General features: G+C 35.6%; 3 protein-coding genes across 4 annotated transcripts; 2 read left to right on the forward strand and 1 right to left on the reverse strand.

The window, feature by feature from the left end:
• Positions 1-5,917: 5,917 nt before the first annotated feature.
• Positions 5,918-11,370, forward strand: LOC137737826 (phragmoplastin DRP1C). The gene is made up of 16 exons (XM_068477394.1): positions 5,918-6,224; positions 6,361-6,424; positions 6,857-6,964; positions 7,119-7,220; positions 7,633-7,683; positions 7,773-7,834; positions 7,928-8,018; positions 8,140-8,204; positions 8,411-8,605; positions 8,696-8,815; positions 8,896-8,966; positions 9,678-9,903; positions 10,192-10,242; positions 10,337-10,604; positions 10,715-10,854; positions 10,954-11,370. The coding sequence occupies exons 1-16, from the start codon at positions 6,093-6,095 to the stop codon at positions 11,077-11,079; spliced, it is 1,872 nt and encodes a 623-aa protein (XP_068333495.1). The 5' UTR covers positions 5,918-6,092; the 3' UTR covers positions 11,080-11,370.
• Positions 11,371-12,011: 641 nt separating this feature from the next.
• LOC137738270 (uncharacterized) lies at positions 12,012-12,885 on the reverse strand. Its single transcript, XM_068477899.1, has 2 exons — positions 12,438-12,885; positions 12,012-12,315 (listed from the first exon to the last, which is right to left on the reverse strand). Exons 1-2 carry the CDS (start codon positions 12,804-12,806, stop codon positions 12,118-12,120), a joined length of 567 nt encoding a protein of 188 aa, XP_068334000.1. The 5' UTR covers positions 12,807-12,885; the 3' UTR covers positions 12,012-12,117.
• A 1,883-nt stretch (positions 12,886-14,768) lies between these two features.
• LOC137736999 (two-component response regulator ORR21-like) lies at positions 14,769-19,099 on the forward strand. Of its 2 annotated transcripts, none has more exons than XM_068476338.1 (6): positions 14,769-15,286; positions 15,953-16,105; positions 16,185-16,583; positions 16,726-16,802; positions 17,264-18,430; positions 18,608-19,099. In XM_068476338.1, the coding sequence occupies exons 1-5, from the start codon at positions 15,076-15,078 to the stop codon at positions 18,428-18,430; spliced, it is 2,007 nt and encodes a 668-aa protein (XP_068332439.1). In that variant the 5' UTR covers positions 14,769-15,075; the 3' UTR covers positions 18,608-19,099. The 2 variants fall into 2 exon arrangements, with proteins under 2 accessions (XP_068332439.1, XP_068332440.1); XM_068476339.1 differs by having other exon boundaries at positions 17,264-18,371.
• The last annotated feature ends 638 nt before the right edge of the window (positions 19,100-19,737 follow it).

Genomic DNA, 19,737 nt, shown 5'->3' on the forward strand with positions numbered 1-19,737 from the left:
ATTAATTTAAAAGATAAAATAAAACATTTGGGTCATTACTGGTGATGGCCCAAGTCTTACCTAAATGATGATATTCCCAAACTTAACATATCCCATCTCACAAAAAATATACTAGTTGGCCATCATCTAAATCTATTTGGAAGGTATCATTTTCTTAGTGAATGGGAGGATATGTTGCATTTGATTTGGAGTTTGTTCGGAATGATTAAAAGTGTTTTTAAAGAAAATATTTTTTGGTTTCAAGTGCTTTTTTATAATTCATTTTCGTTTTTACTAATGATTGGTTCCAATAATATTTTCATCAAAAATGTTTTCAGTCATTTTAAGAGCACTTCCAAACGAGCCCTTATGTTTTGGTACAGTTATCTCAGTAGTGTTATGATTTCACTCATATTGTACAAGTGTATTTATACATGCAGACATGTTATGTATTATCTTATTAACCTTTATTATAAGTCTTAATTTAATGATATTACGTGATAATATGATCGTGACACTCAAAAGCTTAATGTTGCATACTGCCAAGATGAGGCACACTCGATTTTTTGAAACATATGTAGGGCATGCATATAAAGAATTTGTACCATAAACCTCTTTTTGAACAAATGGATGGGAAATGTTATGAGCCGTTTGCGTCAATCCAAATTCTAACAGTCTCATGGGTCATAAGGAAACAAATAATGCACATAAGATACGAATATCACGGGCGCAATGTCTAACGGGACCAGAAACATAAAATTAGTTAAGAAAATGATTTGCAAATTGAAGGGAAGGAGTGTCATTGTCAAAATTTGAGAAATAACCAAAAAGCTATAAATTAAGTGATATCGAAGCATTGATCATTGGACGTTGGCTCCATTGGAGTTTTAATCTTTCACACATTTCGACTCGTAATGTGTTATTGGACATATGAATCCAGGTGTGATTGTTAATACTTGGGCTTGAAGGTCAGCAAGTCTTGATCGGGATGTCCAAGTGAATATTCCGAATCAGTGTGTGTCAGTCTCTTGTTTAGTAAGTATTGGTTCAAGAATTTGTCACAATGTGAACATAGTTAGCACTTCTATCCAAAATAAAAGTCTAAATAGCAAATTAAAAGACAAAGTCTAAATGAAGTTATCTATAAAAGTTTATGAACCAATACTCACGTATTTTATTTAAAAATCAAGTTCAAATTAAATTAAAATTTAGAGCCGGATGGTTCAGCGAAATTTGTTTGACTCTTAAACAAACAAAAACTCATTTCATGTGCATAGCACTTAAATTGAATAGATATGAATTGATTTATTGTTACTAGTGGATACAATTAGTTATTGATAAAAAGAATATTGGATACGATTATTGTACTGAGGAGTAGAAAATTAACATTATTACTTGTAGACATGTCTTTGTCACATGATAAATAAAGAATATGAGAGAACTTGAATTTCCAGAAAAACATTGCAAACAACATTAAACTTGTGTTCATCTTTATTCAAGTTATATAAGTTATTATTTTCATGATAGTGATCATTCAACAAAATAGCATCTAATATATGATTTTTTTGAATCTAACTCACGTCAGTAGTTTATAAAATTTGTAAACTACTACTTATATAATAGCTCAAATGACATAACATCTGATTTTATGTTCTCGTCTTGTCTGGTATGAGAAGTTTCAATGAACGGAATGAGCATAGTTAGGTCTAATTAGACATTTTCCCAAGCCAAGTTAGAGACATGTCATGTCTTGGTTTTACCAACTAGGGCACAAAATTAAACTCTATAGTTAAGATCATGATATTGTTTAGGCAGTATAAATCTTTTTACTTTCACTTTCACTTTCACCAACCTGCCCAAAAGCCATTGCCGACTTGCACTACATGTAGGATTAACCAATTAGTCCTGCCAAGCGTCAAGTTAATCATGTAGGAATTAGGGTGATGCTTTGAGGTTTTGCATGCAGGTTTGGCACCTCGATGTCGGCTCTTCGCCACTTGAGGCTTGTAGTACGTCCAAGGGTTGGGCTGTTCACCCATTAAAGTTGTATGTGAGCTGGATGGTCATATCTGACATGGGTGTTATAGCACTGTGAGTACAATTTTTGGAGAAAAATAGGATGGGATAAGATAAAGGATATCGAAAAGGGAGAAAAAGTTGTTGCCTTGGCCTTTTGATAACGTTTCTATTCCCTTTAAAGAATCAACAGGAAATTGAAGGTCGACTGAGATACTATCATTTTTACTCTCCTTTTTAGATAAAATTTGTTAATAATATTAACTAATTAAAGCTTTCTAATCACAACTTAAAACATAAAGTTCAATTGCTGAAAAAAAAAGGTATTGTTAGTATTTTGATGCAAGCGCTAATCTACATATTTTACATTACAATTGTCTAAAATATCGAAACAAACTGTTTTAGTTAACTTAATTAGTATATTTTTTTTATTTGACAAAAAAAAAAAAACTAGTATATTTTATTAATTAACATTTTCAATATTATTAATCTCTACCAACTAATAAAACCCTCATTGTCAACCAAAAGCTGGTGAAAAGACAATTTAGTATTCTATCACACAAAAAAATGATGGGCAATAATGTAATTTTATAGATCCAAATTTTACTTTTTTTATTGAAATTTCACTTACAGGTGATGTTAAAATACATCTAATATTAAAAAAATAAAAAAATAATAATAAAAACCAAAAACCTCTCATTCCCCCACGTTCTATCTCTCCCCCTCTCTCCTTCTCATTTTCTAAAAAAATATGTTTATACATACAAAGTGTGTAGGTAAATGCTAATAAATATTTAAAAATGCTCTTTTTCTAAAAATAAAAAAATAAAAATGCTATTAAATTCTTAATATGGGATTTCATTGGCATAACAAACGGGATTGGAAAGTGAGTGTATGGGTTTTGTGTCCCCTCAACCACCTCAACTATGCTTTTCTGATTTGAAAATTTAAAAGTAACACTTGATAATAAACACAAACAAACACATAGTGACACTTTCACATTTGCTGCTTGGGGTTGGGGGGTTCAACGGCACAGTGACGCGGACTCTGTACCGACCACCTATGCGGTATGCGATAAGAGTTTTCGTATGTTGGAGACACAGTTTTGTACGTTAAATGTATAATTAATTAGAAATTTGAAGAAAAAAAAATCTAATTAATTTTATTATGATATTTATTGTACCGCACCGTATTACTAGCACACCGAAATATCTCTTCTACGATGAAGATTTAACGATGGGATCCATTTGAATATTCACCCCTACAATCCAATTGGCACACTGTGTTATCGCTTACGGTCATTGTTCTGAACATTACCTTCAAAAAAAATTCTATATAAATTTGGTAATTAAGAACTAAATTCTCGTGTAATATAATAAGAGTGAACGATATAGTATTAGAGAGGGCGTTGAGGGAAAGTGATGGGTGCAGTCGTACGGGGCCCTAAATTTTTGCCATCTAACATCATGTAACAATGTTCTATATTTAAAAAAATTGTTTTTGTTAACACTTTAAAATCGTATTGTGCACTCCTTATTAGATTTTTTTTTTCTTTCTAAATATAAAAACTTGGAGTACAATGAGATATTTTGAGTGTCTAATAACACCCTTAAAAACGAAAGTTTCTTAATTTTATTATATAACAACATTATGTATTCAAGTAAAACTTTAAAGGTATAGGTTTGAAGTTTTTTTTCTTTTCATGTTTGATTGTTTAAGATAAAATTACTTTTGATTATTTAGTGAATGTTATATTTGTAGATCTTTTTACTTATCATTAATGACACTTGTAAACATGTGCTAAAGTTTTTTTTTTTTTTTATTTTTTATTTTAACAAACGAATATTATATACACTAAGGAGATGAGGGAGTGGGCTAAGCCTCACAATAAGCTAACATTAATGTGGTTCAAATTCACCTTTGATGATAATTGAACCTAAGACCTCTCACTTCCAAGTGAAGAGGAATATCACTAGACCGTAATACTAAATGGTTTTGTTTTGATTTAAGTGAATGTTTTCTAGTATCAATATATTGTCATACTTTTATTAATACTTAGAACTATCTAAAGGAGGGCCCTTTTTATAAATTTCGCATAGGGTCCTCAAAATCTTAGAAACGGTCATGAGTATATATCATATTTTTATGATATATTAATAAAAATACAAAATTACGTGTTATAATTTTAAAAAATAATAATAATATCACGTGCCCATGTTTTTCGTACGCACCAAATCTAAAACCTAGAGTGCAGGACTAAAAATTCGTAACCATGTAAAATACAGTTGAGTCCCATTATAAGTTAGTACTTATAAGTTAGTGGTGCACGTTTGTAGCTAGGCCCTTGGGATTCAATCCAAGGCCATGTGTGTTGCAAGATGAGTAGGCCCTGGATTCAGACAAGAAATGATGGTTAATTGCCGGGTTCCTTCCCAGTTTTTGGTGTTGGTCACGTCCAAATCTATAGAAACCATGGTTTAGATGCTTCAAGTTTATGGTTATGAAGCGGAAGAAGTATCTAAACACGAGACTTAGAAAGTTTCTGTGCATTATGTTAGTTTTTAACGCCACATTATTAAGGACAATAACAAATAGTTTGGACGTCCATTCCATTCCATTGGCGTCCTAGACATTTTTTACTCTCATTACTATGATTAATCTAAATGCCAAGTCGTTGTAAATGGGCTTAGCAAATCCGAAAGTCATGGCTTTTTTTGAGACCAAAAGAGTGGGAATGAAGGGAACTAGAAGCAAAGTTTAGTAGTTCTAATAACTAATAACTGCCAATGGAAAGCATATGTCATTTTATTACAAATGTCACAAAAGGAGTAGGATGACTAACTTTCGCTCTCTTGCTATTATAATTTATATCTATTGGGATATGGTGGAAAGATAATCGAGGGCCTGTTTGCTGGGCGAGAGAGAATTGAACTTTAGGGATAAGATTGGATTGGCAGGGATGTATAAGACATAACTTGTAGTTTATGTACAAAAATAGGTTAGTTTACCCACTTTATTGTGGATTCATAAGTCATCATGTCCATTCATACTCCTTTCACATTTTTACACAACAAGCAACGAACTTGACTTAAATCCATTTTAATTGCTCACAACATATTCTATCCGGCCCACCAAATAGCCCTTGAGTGCATCCGAAGATAAATTTTTATTATATCTATTATCGACAATAGACTTATTTTTTATATTTTACATGGGGAGGTGAGAATTGAATCGAAGATGTTGAGGACGAAGACGAATGTTCCTAACTGCTTAATCTATACGCTTTTTGTCTTCTAAGAGTTGAATCATATAATCTTTAAAATAAATATTTTTTTACTAAAAATAATAGATTTCTGACTTTTCAAACGCTCTTAATATGTCTAAAATAAGCAGTATGAATAAAAAAAAACTAATGAAAATGACTTGAAAACTTTGAATTTTAATCAAAATGACAAAAATATGTTGTAAATGAATAGTACCAAGAGTGACTTTTTAGAGTAAAAATGTCTTTAATGTTAAAAATGAATAATACTATAAGTATTTCGTTAAGACTCCCTAAAATACATGAGTAGTAACAGACTGCGGAATAAACTCGTAGCTTAACTGATTAAATTACACTCAAGATCACATAAAATTTGCTGTGACAAATAGTGAAGCCCAATTTAGCCTAAAAAAACATTGAGGCCCAATTATTTCTACATATCAATGGCCCATTTGCCTTCGTTTGACAAAAAAGAATTTCCATGACCGAAACGCTGCGTCCTGACTAGAGTAATGTGGCCAAAAAATAGAATTTCTATGATGTATGACCAAAAAATATACAAATATTTGTAATATGGGTTGCTTTCGAACATTAAACTTTTTAAAATTACGTTAACGTTGATGCACCAACATTGCCACTCTTTAGCTCGTAACCGTTTTTTCTGTTTATTCTACATTCCTCCCTCTGTTTCTCTCTCCCTCAGATTTAATCTGCTCAACTAAAAAACCCAGATCAAATATCGTCGATCTGAGATCCAATACCTTCCGCCTTCCTAACCCACATTTTCAATTTCCGATCATTTGATCCATCACTCTGATTCGACCCCAGATAATCAATGGCCAGATTGGAGAGCTTGATCGGGCTGGTCAATCGCATCCAGCGAGCCTGCACCGTTCTCGGTGATCATGGCGGCGAGGGCATGTCGCTCTGGGAAGCCCTTCCGACGGTCGCCGTTGTCGGAGGCCAGGTCTCTTCCTCTGCCTCCACTCGACCCCATTCATTTTATTTTTTATTTTTCATCTTAAAATATAAAAAATCGCTCGGGTTTCCGATTTTCCAGTGCTGTAATGTACATTTTTTTTTTTTTTTTTTATGGAAATTAGAGTTCCGGAAAATCGTCGGTTTTGGAAAGCGTCGTTGGGAGAGATTTCTTGCCTCGTGGCTCCGGTATGAACAAAGTTTGCTGTCAATGTGTTTTTTTTTTTCCTTCCTTCTTTGGTTGTGTTTGTTGTTAATTGGAATGTTAAAAGAATGCGAGATGTAAATGTGGGTTAAACTTGTTCTGCCTAGTAAAGAATTTGAAGCTGATTTCCAGCAAAGCTACATAATTTGAGGCTATTATTTCATGCGTCCCGAATTTGATATAATCTAATTAGCGTGGTTGGCGTTATATGATTCATACAGCTGACTCACTTAGTGGGATAAGGCTTGGTTGTTGTTGTTGCTGGCTAAGCAGCGTGGTGATCGTTATTTTAATTGCTATTCTTAATTAGAGTGACCCCCATCATTTTCCGTTGATCAAATATGCCCTTTTGCATTTGTAGTTTCATGTTGCAAAATTATGCATTACTTCTTACATTATATTTCTTTGGTCGCAAGGTATTGTGACGAGGAGACCATTAGTGTTGCAACTTCATAAGATAGACGAGGGACGGTCTGAATATGCAGAGTTTCTTCATTGTCCTAAGAAGAAGTTCACTGATTTTGGTATGTCAGCCTTGAATGCGAGGTTCATTTTCTCTTGGGCTGATGTAAAGATGAATTGTTCGAGCTTATGATTATTCAACTTAAGTGAGCAACGGTTTTATTTCTCTTTAGTTCTTACGCCAAACACTGAGTTGTACACTGTTTGCTTTTGCAGCTTCTGTACGTAAGGAGATCTCAGATGAGACTGATCGTATAACTGGGAAGACAAAACACATCTCTAACATTCCAATTCATCTCAGCATATATTCTCCAAATGGTAAGTATTCAATTTCCTGTGAACATCATAGATTTGAATGTCATATATTTAATTTCCTTCTGAATCATTATTTTATTTGCATACTAATCAATTTTCATCTTAAGGGAATATACAACTCGTTGGATTACATGTTATTAATATTATTGGATAGTAACGCAAACCACAAGCTAGGCTTTCCTACGAAGGTTCTATTGTATAAACTGAAAATTCTCTTCCTTATGTAGAAGATAAGAATGTGGTAGAGTCGAAAGCTGGAATTTCAATATATTGCTTATAGTTACGAAGCATTCTCCCTTTTTCATCAACTGCTTGTCCTGATTCCAGATATACTCCATATTCCTGTTGTTGATTGATATTGTTAACATTACTGCTTGGTTTGAATTGCATGGTACTGAGTGTATTTTTGTGGCAGTTGTAAACTTAACCCTTATCGATCTTCCTGGATTGACAAAGGTGGCTGTAGGTAATCTTTCTCTCCTCCTATAGCTATCTCTCTCTCCATCCCCCCAGTTTGGTAAGACCTTACTGACAAATTATCTAGGGATTTTGTAGAGGGACAACCAGACACCATTGTTGAGGATATTGAGAATATGGTCCGTTCTTATGTTGAGAAGGTGAGGATACTTCAAATTTGGTTTGCTGGATCAAGTAATAATTTTTCTTTTATTAATACTGCAGTCAATCTAATGGACTTCTCTGATTTGTAGCCTAACTGCATTATATTGGCTATATCTCCTGCTAATCAAGATATTGCCACTTCAGATGCCATCAAACTTGCAAGAGAAGTCGACCCTTCAGGTAATATGACCTATGGAGAGGCAACAATACATTTCTCACCTTAATTCATTGTTCATCAAAAGGATGACCGGTCTACAGGTGAAAAGAACTTACTCTTTTTTATTATGTTTGACATTTTTAGGTGAAAGAACATTTGGAGTGCTAACTAAACTTGATCTGATGGACAAGGGAACCAATGCTCTGGATGTAAGGATCCAATCATACTCATTGCATAACTTGATCAGAAAATAGAAGTTACTTGATTATAGAAATGAAGTATTTTGACTTTCATGTGTTCATGGTTGTTACCTTTTGGTTTTTTCATGAATATATAAGTGCAATGTAATCAAGATTCACTTACTTCCGGTGGTGGCCAAAACATCAAACTAATCGGCACTCTATGAATGTTCAAGGTTATAGAAGGAAGGTCATATAGACTGCAACACCCATGGGTAGGAATTGTGAATCGTTCACAAGCTGATATCAATAAGAACGTTGATATGATTGCTGCTCGTCGTAAGGAGCAAGAATACTTTGAAACTAGTCCTGAATATGGGCACTTGGCGCACAAAATGGGTTCAGAGTATCTTGCCAAACTTTTGTCTAAGGTATTAACTTTTAAATATTTGTCTTCACTTGGTTGATACGTTCACGTAATAACCTATGGAAATAATTGTTTCATTTCATCTTCTTATCAGCATTTGGAGGTTGTCATTAGGCAACGGATACCTAGCATCATTGCTTTGATAAACAAGACAATTGATGAGCTTAATGCAGAGCTGGATTGTATTGGCAGGCCAATTGGTGTAGATTCAGGGGTAACAATGCTGACCTTGTGCAGTCAAGTTTTCTTGTTTATGATAGGTTTGACTTACCTGTGCTATTATTATATGTACAGGCCCAGCTGTACACTATTTTAGAATTATGTCGTGCATTTGACCGTGTATTTAAGGAACACCTGGATGGAGGGTAAATTTCATGACCCTTATGGACATGTATTGGCTGTTTAAGTTAAATTTCAATATTATCTGATTTTCCATGTTGAGAATATGTATGATTTAAATTTTAATTGATCATATTATTAGGGTTGCTCTTCTGAGAGCATGTGTCCTTGATTCATTGATTGAGTTTTTGAACAAAATGCCTAGACCCTAGAGATATAGAAAAAAAATGGTTACTGTTGTTCTATGAAGGAACATGTCATCAAGTTTAAGCTGTATAATGCATATCTGTCCAGTACTTCACAAGAGTAGAGGTTACCTTAAAACTTAAAAGTTGAGCACTTTACTCGTTGTTTGTTCAGAATATTATCACATACTTTAAATTGACTCCAGGCTAGGACGCTGCAAAATGTTAGAACTTCTGATTTGAGTCATTTGACTGGTTTGGCTCTTCATTTCATGGAAAACGTAGAACACCCAAAAGATTTAGACTTCATTAGACGTGTTTGGTAATTTTACCCTCCGGTGGCTGGCCATTTATTTACAAGTTGTGAAGTTGTGAACATGGATAAAGAAAGCCCTTGAGAGAGATACTTGTACTTGCTCATAATCTGAATATCATGAAGTTATGAACTTATGATGAGTTCCGAATTTGATTAGAGACATTTCTATTGTAGTGTAATTTTGATAATTGCAAATAAGTATATGCATATAGTTTAATGATAAGTTGCCATTTCAGGCGGCCTGGTGGAGATCGTATATATAAAGTTTTTGACCATCAATTACCAGCTGCTTTGAAAAAGCTTCCCCTTGATCGTCATCTCTCTATAAAGAATGTCCAAAAAGTTGTTACTGAGGCTGATGGTTATCAGCCCCATTTGATTGCTCCAGAACAAGGATACCGAAGACTCATTGATGGATCTATCGTCTATTTCAAAGGACCAGCTGAAGCCTCTGTAGATGCTGTAGTGCTCTTATTCCTTTCACATTCTATATGTGATTCTGAACTCAAAGTTACAACACATGGAATACACAGTTTACGAAAGATAAACTGTTTATTTTATCGTAGATAATATGGATATGCATATAAAAGACATACTGAGTTAATTTTCTGGACTCGGGTTGTCTAAATTTTCTGTCCATATATTGGGAATGGTGCATTTCTATGCTTGCTTTGTATAAGTTTTCTTTTGGTCCAAATCATTACTGTATATTTATCTGAATTTTCTTTTCATTACATTAATTTCTCACAGGTGCACTTTGTTTTGAAAGAACTTGTACGGAAGTCAATAGCTGAAACCGAGGTAAGTAAAATTTCATGAGATTTAGCAGTTTATGGCAACAATCAATGTGTACGCGGATCAAAGTTTTAAAAACCCAACTTTATGGAATTTGCAGGAATTGAAGCGATTCCCTACACTTCAGTCTGATATAGCAGCAGCTTCCACGGAAGCGTTGGAAAGGTTTCGTGATGAAAGCAGGAAAACTGTTACACGACTGGTGGAAATGGAATCTAGCTATCTAACAGTGGAATTTTTTAGAAAGCTTAATTCAGAACCCGAAAGAACTCCAGGTCAAGCAGGATCAAAGGCAGATAAACACTCAAAAGAGAGAGAAACAGTGCAAAATATGGACACTTTCGGAGATAATTATCTCAGGAGGATTGGTATGCAAAATTCAAAACCCCATTCACTGTATCTTATTGTAGGCGTGATCGCTGGTTCAGTGTTTCATTAAGTTATTGTTTTATGCTGAGATGTTATATACTTGTACCAGCATCAAATGTCAGCTCTTACATCAATATGGTTTGTGAGACACTGAGGCTTTCGATTCCAAAGGCTGTTGTTCACTGTCAAGTTCGAGAGGCCAAGAGAAATCTGCTCAACCATTTTTATGCCCAAATTGGAAGGCAAGAGGTGAGCCTCGCACTTTTCAAAGCCAGTTCATTTTGTGTAAAGTAGTTTTGAAGAACTGAGGATACTAACCATATTTTCCTTTGCTTGGGGAATGTGCAGAAGGAGAGGCTTGGTGCAATGTTGGATGAGGATCCGGCACTCATGGAAAGGCGAACAAACATTGCTAAACGCCTTGAACTCTACAAGTCTGCTAGAGATGAGATCGATTCTGTCGCATGGAAATGATGGAGCCACATTACATTGCATGAGGCTCGTACCAGATCGAGTTATCTTTTATACCACTCACCACAACGCAGACATCACAGAATATGAGCCTGCATATTCTTCTTTCTACTTGAAACAAGAAAAGCTCACAGGTAGTGCAAGCTCTTAGATTTGAACTTGCACATGATTATTTTTCCCAGGCTTTTTCTTTGTTGGACGTAACTTCAACACACTGTATAATGATACAACTCTTTCGCAACAGTTTTCGTTCCTCTGTCAAATGGTCATCCGATTCATACTTGCGCAAGAATTCATCGCAAAATGAACAATTAATCTGTCATTTCCTTAAAATGAGTGGACAAGATTATACGATTTCGATCTTAATCCAAGCAACTGCATATATCTCCAAAGGAAAAAGCTAGACTTCCGTCCACTTCAACAATTTGGCAACCAGTAGGGTTAGTTGGAAGTGGGATGGCTCTGAATCTCTCGTCTCCAAAATCAGATGCCACTAACTGGTAAAAACCCAGACGATGATGGGGGTCAACCGACCCCGTGTGACCTTTTGTGGAGCTGTCACGGACTATAATGTCCATGCGTTTCGATTTCAAAACTCTCATATTTTCTATATTAATATAATCCATTTTGAAACTCCCATCCTCTCATAATAATAATTCTTAAGAAGCCAATATTGGTTGAGTTATATATGAGTTCATATAATTGGTCAGATTCGGTTTCTAAATTGGCGCTGGTTCAAGCCAAATCTTCCAAAACAGACTTTCCAATTTTTTTCAAATTTATCCGGGCCGGCGCATTGGTTCATCGGTTTAATTTCAAGACGCCAAAGTCTCATAATAACATGTATAGAGTTCCGACTATTGGATAATCGGTTTTTATATCCGTTAGATTGAAGTAATTAAAAATATTATTCTTTCAATTGAGTAGGCCAACTATTGAAGAAAATATGTAATAACAATAGCAAAACACGATGAGTTACATAGAAAAAAAAGCGAGATTGAAGTCAAGTTTTAAGAGGCATTACAAAAAATACGCCTAAAGTCAAATTGGGAGTTGTAGGTTGGGGGGTAGAGTAGTGCTCTTAAACTCTTCCCAGGTGAGGCCTTTCTGCAAGTATTCAATATTAGAAGGGTCGAAAGGTCCTTTCACCCTGTCTATAGACTTGATCACTGCCCTTGCTGGAAGAATGCTCTTCGATGGGTCCGGTGATGTCCCATAACTCAAGCTCGAAGAGAATCCCTGAAACAATAACAATATTACATGCAAATATTACCCTTCAATCTCAAGTGAAATAAGAGCTGTTTGAAAGTGCTTTTTAGAACAGCTAAAACCGCTTTCAAAACACGTAGCTAGCAACAGACCTTGAAGATAAGCACTTCTACATCCTGGTCATCCACCACTGCATGCACGATAAGTGCTTCTCCTTTCACACTCTGACTGTATAATTCCAACACTGCTATCTCCTTATTGTGTCCGTACTCGACGTCCTCGTCGTCATCCTCGTCATCGTCGTATCTGAGCACTCTCCGCCTTGCGCCGCATCGAGTGCTCAAGCCCCTTGGTCCAAAGGCATTCACGTTGAAGGCTGAGGCAGAGCATGTACTGAAATATCTGGTAGCTGCAGATTCAGAGGAGGAGGAGGTGATGGTGGTTGCATTTGGAGAAAACGGTGATTTGGGTGGGGAGGAGACCAGCGCAGTCCATCTTCCCAGTTGGAAATGCTTCAACATAATAATGTGGATTTCCAAGTGTGAGTGCACAAGCAGAAGAGTGTCACAAAAACTTGTGGATACAACAATTTTGTTCTTGAAGATAAGGTGTGGGTCACAGCGGTGGGAAAATTTTAAGTAGAGTTGTGCGACCATATTATCTGTAAGCATTTCTATCTAACAAGTCTAATACGAAAATTTATGTATTTCCGTCTTACTTGACAACACGTAAAAAATATTCTAGTTGAACAATCTTATTGAAATTTCTCTCGTCTGATATATTTTTTTCAATAATTTGTTTAAGCTCTGCATTATTTATTTGTTAATAGCATTGTACGATAAATAATGTCATGTCAAACCGATTGTTACTAAACCAAAGATCATTTTCTCAAATTCAAAGAGAGAATAAAACAATAAAAGATGAGTTTGTTACCATGAAAATAACGACCAAATTGAGTGAATGAATGATACGTAACCGAGGCGGGGTAAAGTCATCTTCAACAAAAGTTAAAACATGCATTGGGAGGGATGATCAAATTTGTCGGTGTAAATAGCAAGAGGCCCAAATCAATGTGGGCCAACTCACAGCCGATACCACAAAAATGGCTAATGTGGGTGTCGTTTCATGCGTACGACTCCAAAGCACGTATGAGGCGTGAGACGTGATTTGTTTGAAATTTTTCTGTCCTTCGCAACTGACTATTCGTAGTTGTCGAGTATGATTTATATAAAACGAATTTATCGTCATGTGATGTTTTTGGTGTAATAATATATATATATATATATATATATATATATTTTATAGTAAATTTTTCTTCACGTGATAATAGCGTCTGAACCGAAAAAAAGAAAGAAAAAAACTATTTATAAATATTTTTATTTGCTAAATCACCAAATTTAGTGGAAATTGGGATTATGTTGCGATCTTCAATAATTGTGGACAGGTATATTGCAATGCAAGTTTCGTCTTGAATCTATTTCTTTTTTATTTACATTTCTTGCCCCACAATCAATGCTTATGCTTTGGATTTCAATAGTTATATCAAAATGATTAAACCAATGGGGAAAAAGAAAGAAATGGCATCAATTTTTCATCATATTTGCCTATCATTTATGTTCTAGATGATTTATTATTTAGCATTTTTTAAACAAATTAATTATTGACCTTAAATGATAATTGCTTCCATGGTAATTATGAAATATTTGTATTTATTTTTATATGACTATATTCTATTTCAGCGGATTTCAAGTGAACTCCCGGTGGTAGGTATCATTTTTGGTATTCACGATATGGTTTGACGGTTGAAGTCTATGGTGTATCGTTTTACTTTTTGTATATGCAATTAAACAACACATGTGGTCTCGTTTTATACAGTTAGACAGTGAGGTTTTACACACTGTAAAATCTTTTTATTTAATATTATCATTCCCAATTCATAATATAAAATCTCACACCGATGAAAAAATAATACTGAACGCACAATAATTGTGAAAAAAATTAAACTAGTAATAGTTAAACATCGAATTTACTATCTAAATTGGTAGGTCGAACATGTGACGAGGATATGACACAACCAACGACCTTTTACGGTCGTAAAGACGCACAAGAAGCGGCGAAGGTAGCACTGCGAGCTGGACCCCACAGGCCCAACGCACTCTCTATATCTCTGACTCACCAACATAAAAGGGAACGAGAATCCTCCAATCACATCCATCATCGTACATCGTGTGATAAATTTTTATCAGATATTATTTATATTTAATTTTAAATAAAAAAATTTACCATAATTTTTAATTGCACGATATATAATAAACAAATATTATCGAAGGATTTTCGAGATTTTCACGAAGAGAATCCTCATTCTATAAAAGTTAACTGCCCCGATTATTTCTCTTTATTAAAATAAAATAAAACAATCATTCAAAAAATAAATAAATAAAAGCGTTTTGGGTTTCTCTTCCTCGCGTTATCCTCACCCCCTTAGTTATATAAACCCTACTCTCCCTCTGCTCGTCTCTAGTAGTCAAATTTTCGCAATTCAGACGCCAATTGGTCCAATTCTCTCTCAATATCTCCGATTTCGTTCTGTCTGATTGCTTTCCGAAACCCTAATCCCCAATTCGAAGGTTTCCCCTCGCGGATCTCTCTCCAATTGGCTCCACTTTCACCCTCTGCAAGTGCAACCACTAAAAATGGAAATTTTAGTCCATTGAAAATGGAACATTAGGGTTCGGTCGTCAGTGGGTGTGTGTTTGTTTTGCGTCGTTGTGGTGACGGTGTTTGGTGGCCATGGCTGCTTTGCAGAGAGTGGCGCAGTCAAGCGTGAGCACTACTGCGAGTAGTTACGGTTCGTGTAAAGCCGGTGATGGTGTTTTGTCTGCCGGCATTGAAATGGCAGTCCCCGATCAGTTTCCGGTGGGCTTGAGGGTTCTAGTGGTGGACGATGACACCACGTGCTTGAGGATTCTTGAGCTGATGCTCCTCCGGTGTCTGTACCAGGGTATGCCATTGATCTTCTAGTTTCTCAGTGATTGGTTATGCTTATGTTTATGCTTTATTTGCGTTTAGTGTAGAAAAAACAAGTTATTATCTCAAATATTAAGAATTATTTCAGTATTTTTATCGTTTGTGTAAGATCAGGAAGAAATTATTATTTTTGTTTCAGGTCTGTATTGCATATGGATCAGTTGCAGGACTTATCTTTAAGAAATTGAACATATATATATATATGTATGTATTAACCCGGTAATTTTATTATGGAGATTCCAAGCAGCTGGATTAATCAGTTGTTGTAGTCTGTAAATCTCTGTCTCAAATGAGGAATTTGAGAATTGAGACAAAGTAAGCAGTAGGTGCGTAAATAGCCAATAAGCATACGCTTCTTTGTTACTTGAATTATGACCTTTCCGACGAATCAACTTGACCTGTTTTAGTTGTTCTCATGGTTCTGTTGGTTCGTTAATCTAATTAGAAAGCCTTTGTGCTAAATTTATCATATTAGGAAAGTACGATAAACCTATTTATTTAGGCCAGCTTGTGGAAGTGCTGTTCATTGTGTATTTAACAAGGAAACAATGTCTAGATAGCTGAATTATGTAATGTAGGAGCCGAGTAAAGCTCTGTAACTTTTGTTGTTTTCTTTACCCTTTTGTTTTATTGCTGGCAGTTACCACTTGTTCCGAGGCTACTGTTGCTTTGAATCTTCTACGAGAGAGGAAAGACTGTTTTGATGTCGTACTGAGTGATGTCCATATGCCTGATATGGATGGATTTAAACTCCTGGAACACGTTGGGCTGGAAATGGACCTTCCTGTTATCAGTGAGTATATAGATTTTAATTTCTTCAATGGTAGTCAAATTATGCCTTATGTGTATTAACATGACGGTGTATTATTCAGTGATGTCTGCTGATGGGAGAACAAGTGTTGTTATGAGAGGAATTAGACATGGGGCCTGTGATTTTTTAATTAAGCCTATAAGTGAGGCAGAACTCAAGAATATTTGGCAGCATGTTATTAGGAAAAAATGGAATGGGAGTAAAGAACTTGAACATTCTGGGAGCTTGGAAGATAATGATTATCATAAACGAGGAAACAATGATTTTGAATACACATCTTCTGTTAACGAAGGAACAGAAGTTTCATTGAAAGGTCATAAGAAGAGGATCAACGCTAAAGAAGATGATGATGTTGATACAGAAAACGATGATTTGTCTACATCGAAGAAACCTCGTGTAGTATGGTCAGTTGAACTCCATCAGCAATTTGTCACTGCTGTGAACCAGCTTGGCCTTGATAGTATGATCTTTAACTTTTAACTTTTTATTTTGATATACACATGTATTATTGTAAGGTGTACCTGTTGTACATTTCTTGACATCATAATGTGACTGCTCAATCCGGCTTTCTGTTACTGACAGAACTTTTTGTAATATTTCAGAGGCTGTACCAAAGAGAATTCTTGAATTGATGAATGTACCCGGTTTAACTCGAGAAAATGTTGCTAGCCATTTGCAGGTATAGTGCTTCCCCTCATATTGATAGCTTAGCTTGCTTTCATCTTGTTGTCTTTGTCACGGACAAGAATGAGTGAATGACACAAAACAGACGCATTTAAGAATTCAATGCATAAATAATATGTGATAATCAATACTGTAACTACAATTATGCATCACGCTTGATTCGAAATCATCAGTTTATTTTAAAAACCTAACTTGAATTATGACAACAGTAATATTTTCGACATGCACATGGGTCTAATAATAAGTTGTGAATCAGATTTAGAGTATTTTATATTAGCTTTTCTATTTCAGATATCCATTGTGGGATGAGCACATATTTTTTACAAAAGAAATTTAGAATTGTGTTTTCTTGCATTTACATTCCGGTGATCTTTTTATATGCATACAATATACTTGAGTTCTTCATTTGTTTTCCAACCAGAATTATTTGCTTATAAGAATTAAGTGGTTGTGCAGAAATTCAGGTTATATTTGAAGAGATTAAGTGGAGTAGCTCAACAACAAAGTGGGATTGCAAATCCTTTTTGTGGGCCCATGGACTCAAATGGGAAGTTGGGTTCGCTTAGTAGATTTGACTTCCAAGCTTTGGCTGCCTCTGGACAAATTCCTCCGCAAACACTAGCCGCCCTGCAAGCTGAGCTTTTAGGTCAACCTGCAGGGAACCTTGTGCCAGCAATGGATCAGCCTGCACTTCTACAGGCATCCCTACAAGCACCCAAGCGCCCCCCTGTTGAACATGGTGTGCCATTCATGCAGCCTTTTGCAAAAAGCCAATCAAACGTTTCCAAACATTTTCCACAATCCGTCATTTCTGCTGAGGATGCTTCTGTGGGATTTGGACAATGGAGGTCTAATAGTTGTAGTGCAGTGGCACCCAGCAATGATCATGGAGGGTTGAGTACTCAGAATAGTAACTTGTTGATGGGCATTGTGCAGCAGGAGCAAAGACAACATAAAAGAACGCAGCAGCAGCCTGTGCTAACCGAACCTAGCCGTACGTTTAATGTGCAGCCATCTTGCCTTGTGGTCCCCTCTCAATCATCAACTGGTTTCCAGGCTGGAAATAGTCCTGCTTCTGTTAATCAGAGTAGTAGCTTTAACAGGTCAACTGTTATTGATTACAGTCTGCTTTCAGATCAATCTAATAATTCCTTGAATGTTGGACATATACCGACTGGAAATCTTAAAACTAGTGGCACTCTTGGTGGGTACTCTGGCCCTGGTTCTATTTGTGCCACGTCTTGCTTAGTTAATGCTGTCAATAGCACCAGTTACCAGAACTCAACTGCGACATTGAGTGATTCCAGAGAGTTGGCGGGGTCTTTGCATAATACGGCAAACAGCCAGGGTTTTTATGTTGATAAGTCAGGGGAAATGCTTGATCAGGGACCCCTTAGGAATCTCGGATTTGTTGGTAAAGAGACTTGCATTCCAAGTCGATTTGCAGTGGATGATTTTAAATCGCAAATGAGCAACTTGAACCCTGGAAGGATCCATGTGGAGAGCAGTGGTACCCTAGTCAAGCAGGAGCCAAGTGAGGATTATGTGTATAATGCAAAACTAGGTATCCCAATATTACACCAATATTCTTCAAGTGATTTCATGAGTCCTTTCGCTGATTAGGTAACTATTGTCTTGGTATTATTCTAATTTTATTATTCTCTATATCACCAACATGTGCATAAGGGTGTGTGCGTCTGTGTCTTAGCTATTAGTAGTTCTTTGCTCGTCGATACTAGTATCTGAGAACCACAAGCTTGTAGATATCGTTATGTAATTCTCATTTTCATTTTGCAACAGGCTTTCATTTTCAAGTCTCTTGATTTCCATGACGCGTACAGATTATTTCACACTATCAAAATGTTCAGTAGAGATTGCAGTTGAAGTATGTGTATTATATTCCTATGATTAGATCCAGTATATGTGCCTGCACCGGACTCAGATGCAGAGACGCCTCTTGCATCCGAGACTCGAAAAATTGAGGACAAATGTGGGGGGCAGGTTCACTTTCATTCAGTGTAGTGTTAATATTGGTCCGGAGGAAAATACATTGTGTTTAAGACTCCAGCAGCTTGGCATCTTGCCCGACATAGTTTTGTAGTTAATTGGATCAGGTTATGTTGGAATATGACTCGCAAGTCATGAATTTGTAGTATATATTTACTTATCTATAAATTGCCCAATCTTGTAAATGTAGTTTGGTTCAAACATTTTCAGCTTAGTTTGCATTCTTCACCGGCGCTTGCCGGATGTGCAACTCATCCCGCCTCGCAGGTAACGAGTTGGTATTTACTGATCACGTGACGCTGACGAAATTTTTCTTTGTCAACAGTCAAACATATTAGTAGTTTCTTTTACATGTCTGGTCACGTGACGCTGTCACGAAGTCTCTCGCGATTAATGCACAGTCGAATCTTTAATTGAAGGAAAGAGAAAGAAGAGAGATGATCGGACGAGATAGAGAGGAAGAGGAGTGAGGGAAAGAACCGAGAGAATGAAAATAGCGGATTGGAGAAGAGACGAAAAAGGTAAAAAAAAAATAAAAAAAAAAAGCAGGAGAAAGAAAGAAGAAAAGAGAGATAGATTTGGAGTAAGATGAGAGGAGGGAGAGAAAAAAAAAGTGAGTTTAAGTTTAAAAACTCTAAAAATTCAATTTTTATGTTATTAGAGAATATATTATATTTTTGCGTTAGTCTTGAATTCAGCTTTTTAAAATAGTCTTGTCAAATAAGTTTTTAATGCCAAAACTTAAAAATTGATTTTGAGTTTAAAAAGTTAGATTCAAGTAGAATACCAAATAGATCCTAATATTTTATTTGATTTTGTCTTTTTGTCTTTTTTTTTTTTTTTTTTGTGATAAGAAACAAAAATATTTGTGTCTTTTAGGTTTTAAACTTCAAAGATAATTTGAGAACAAGCAGAGGAAGTAA

The sequence above is a fragment of the Pyrus communis genome, chromosome 6, assembly GCF_963583255.1.
Source record: "Pyrus communis chromosome 6, drPyrComm1.1, whole genome shotgun sequence".
Lineage (NCBI taxonomy): Eukaryota > Viridiplantae > Streptophyta > Magnoliopsida > Rosales > Rosaceae > Pyrus > Pyrus communis.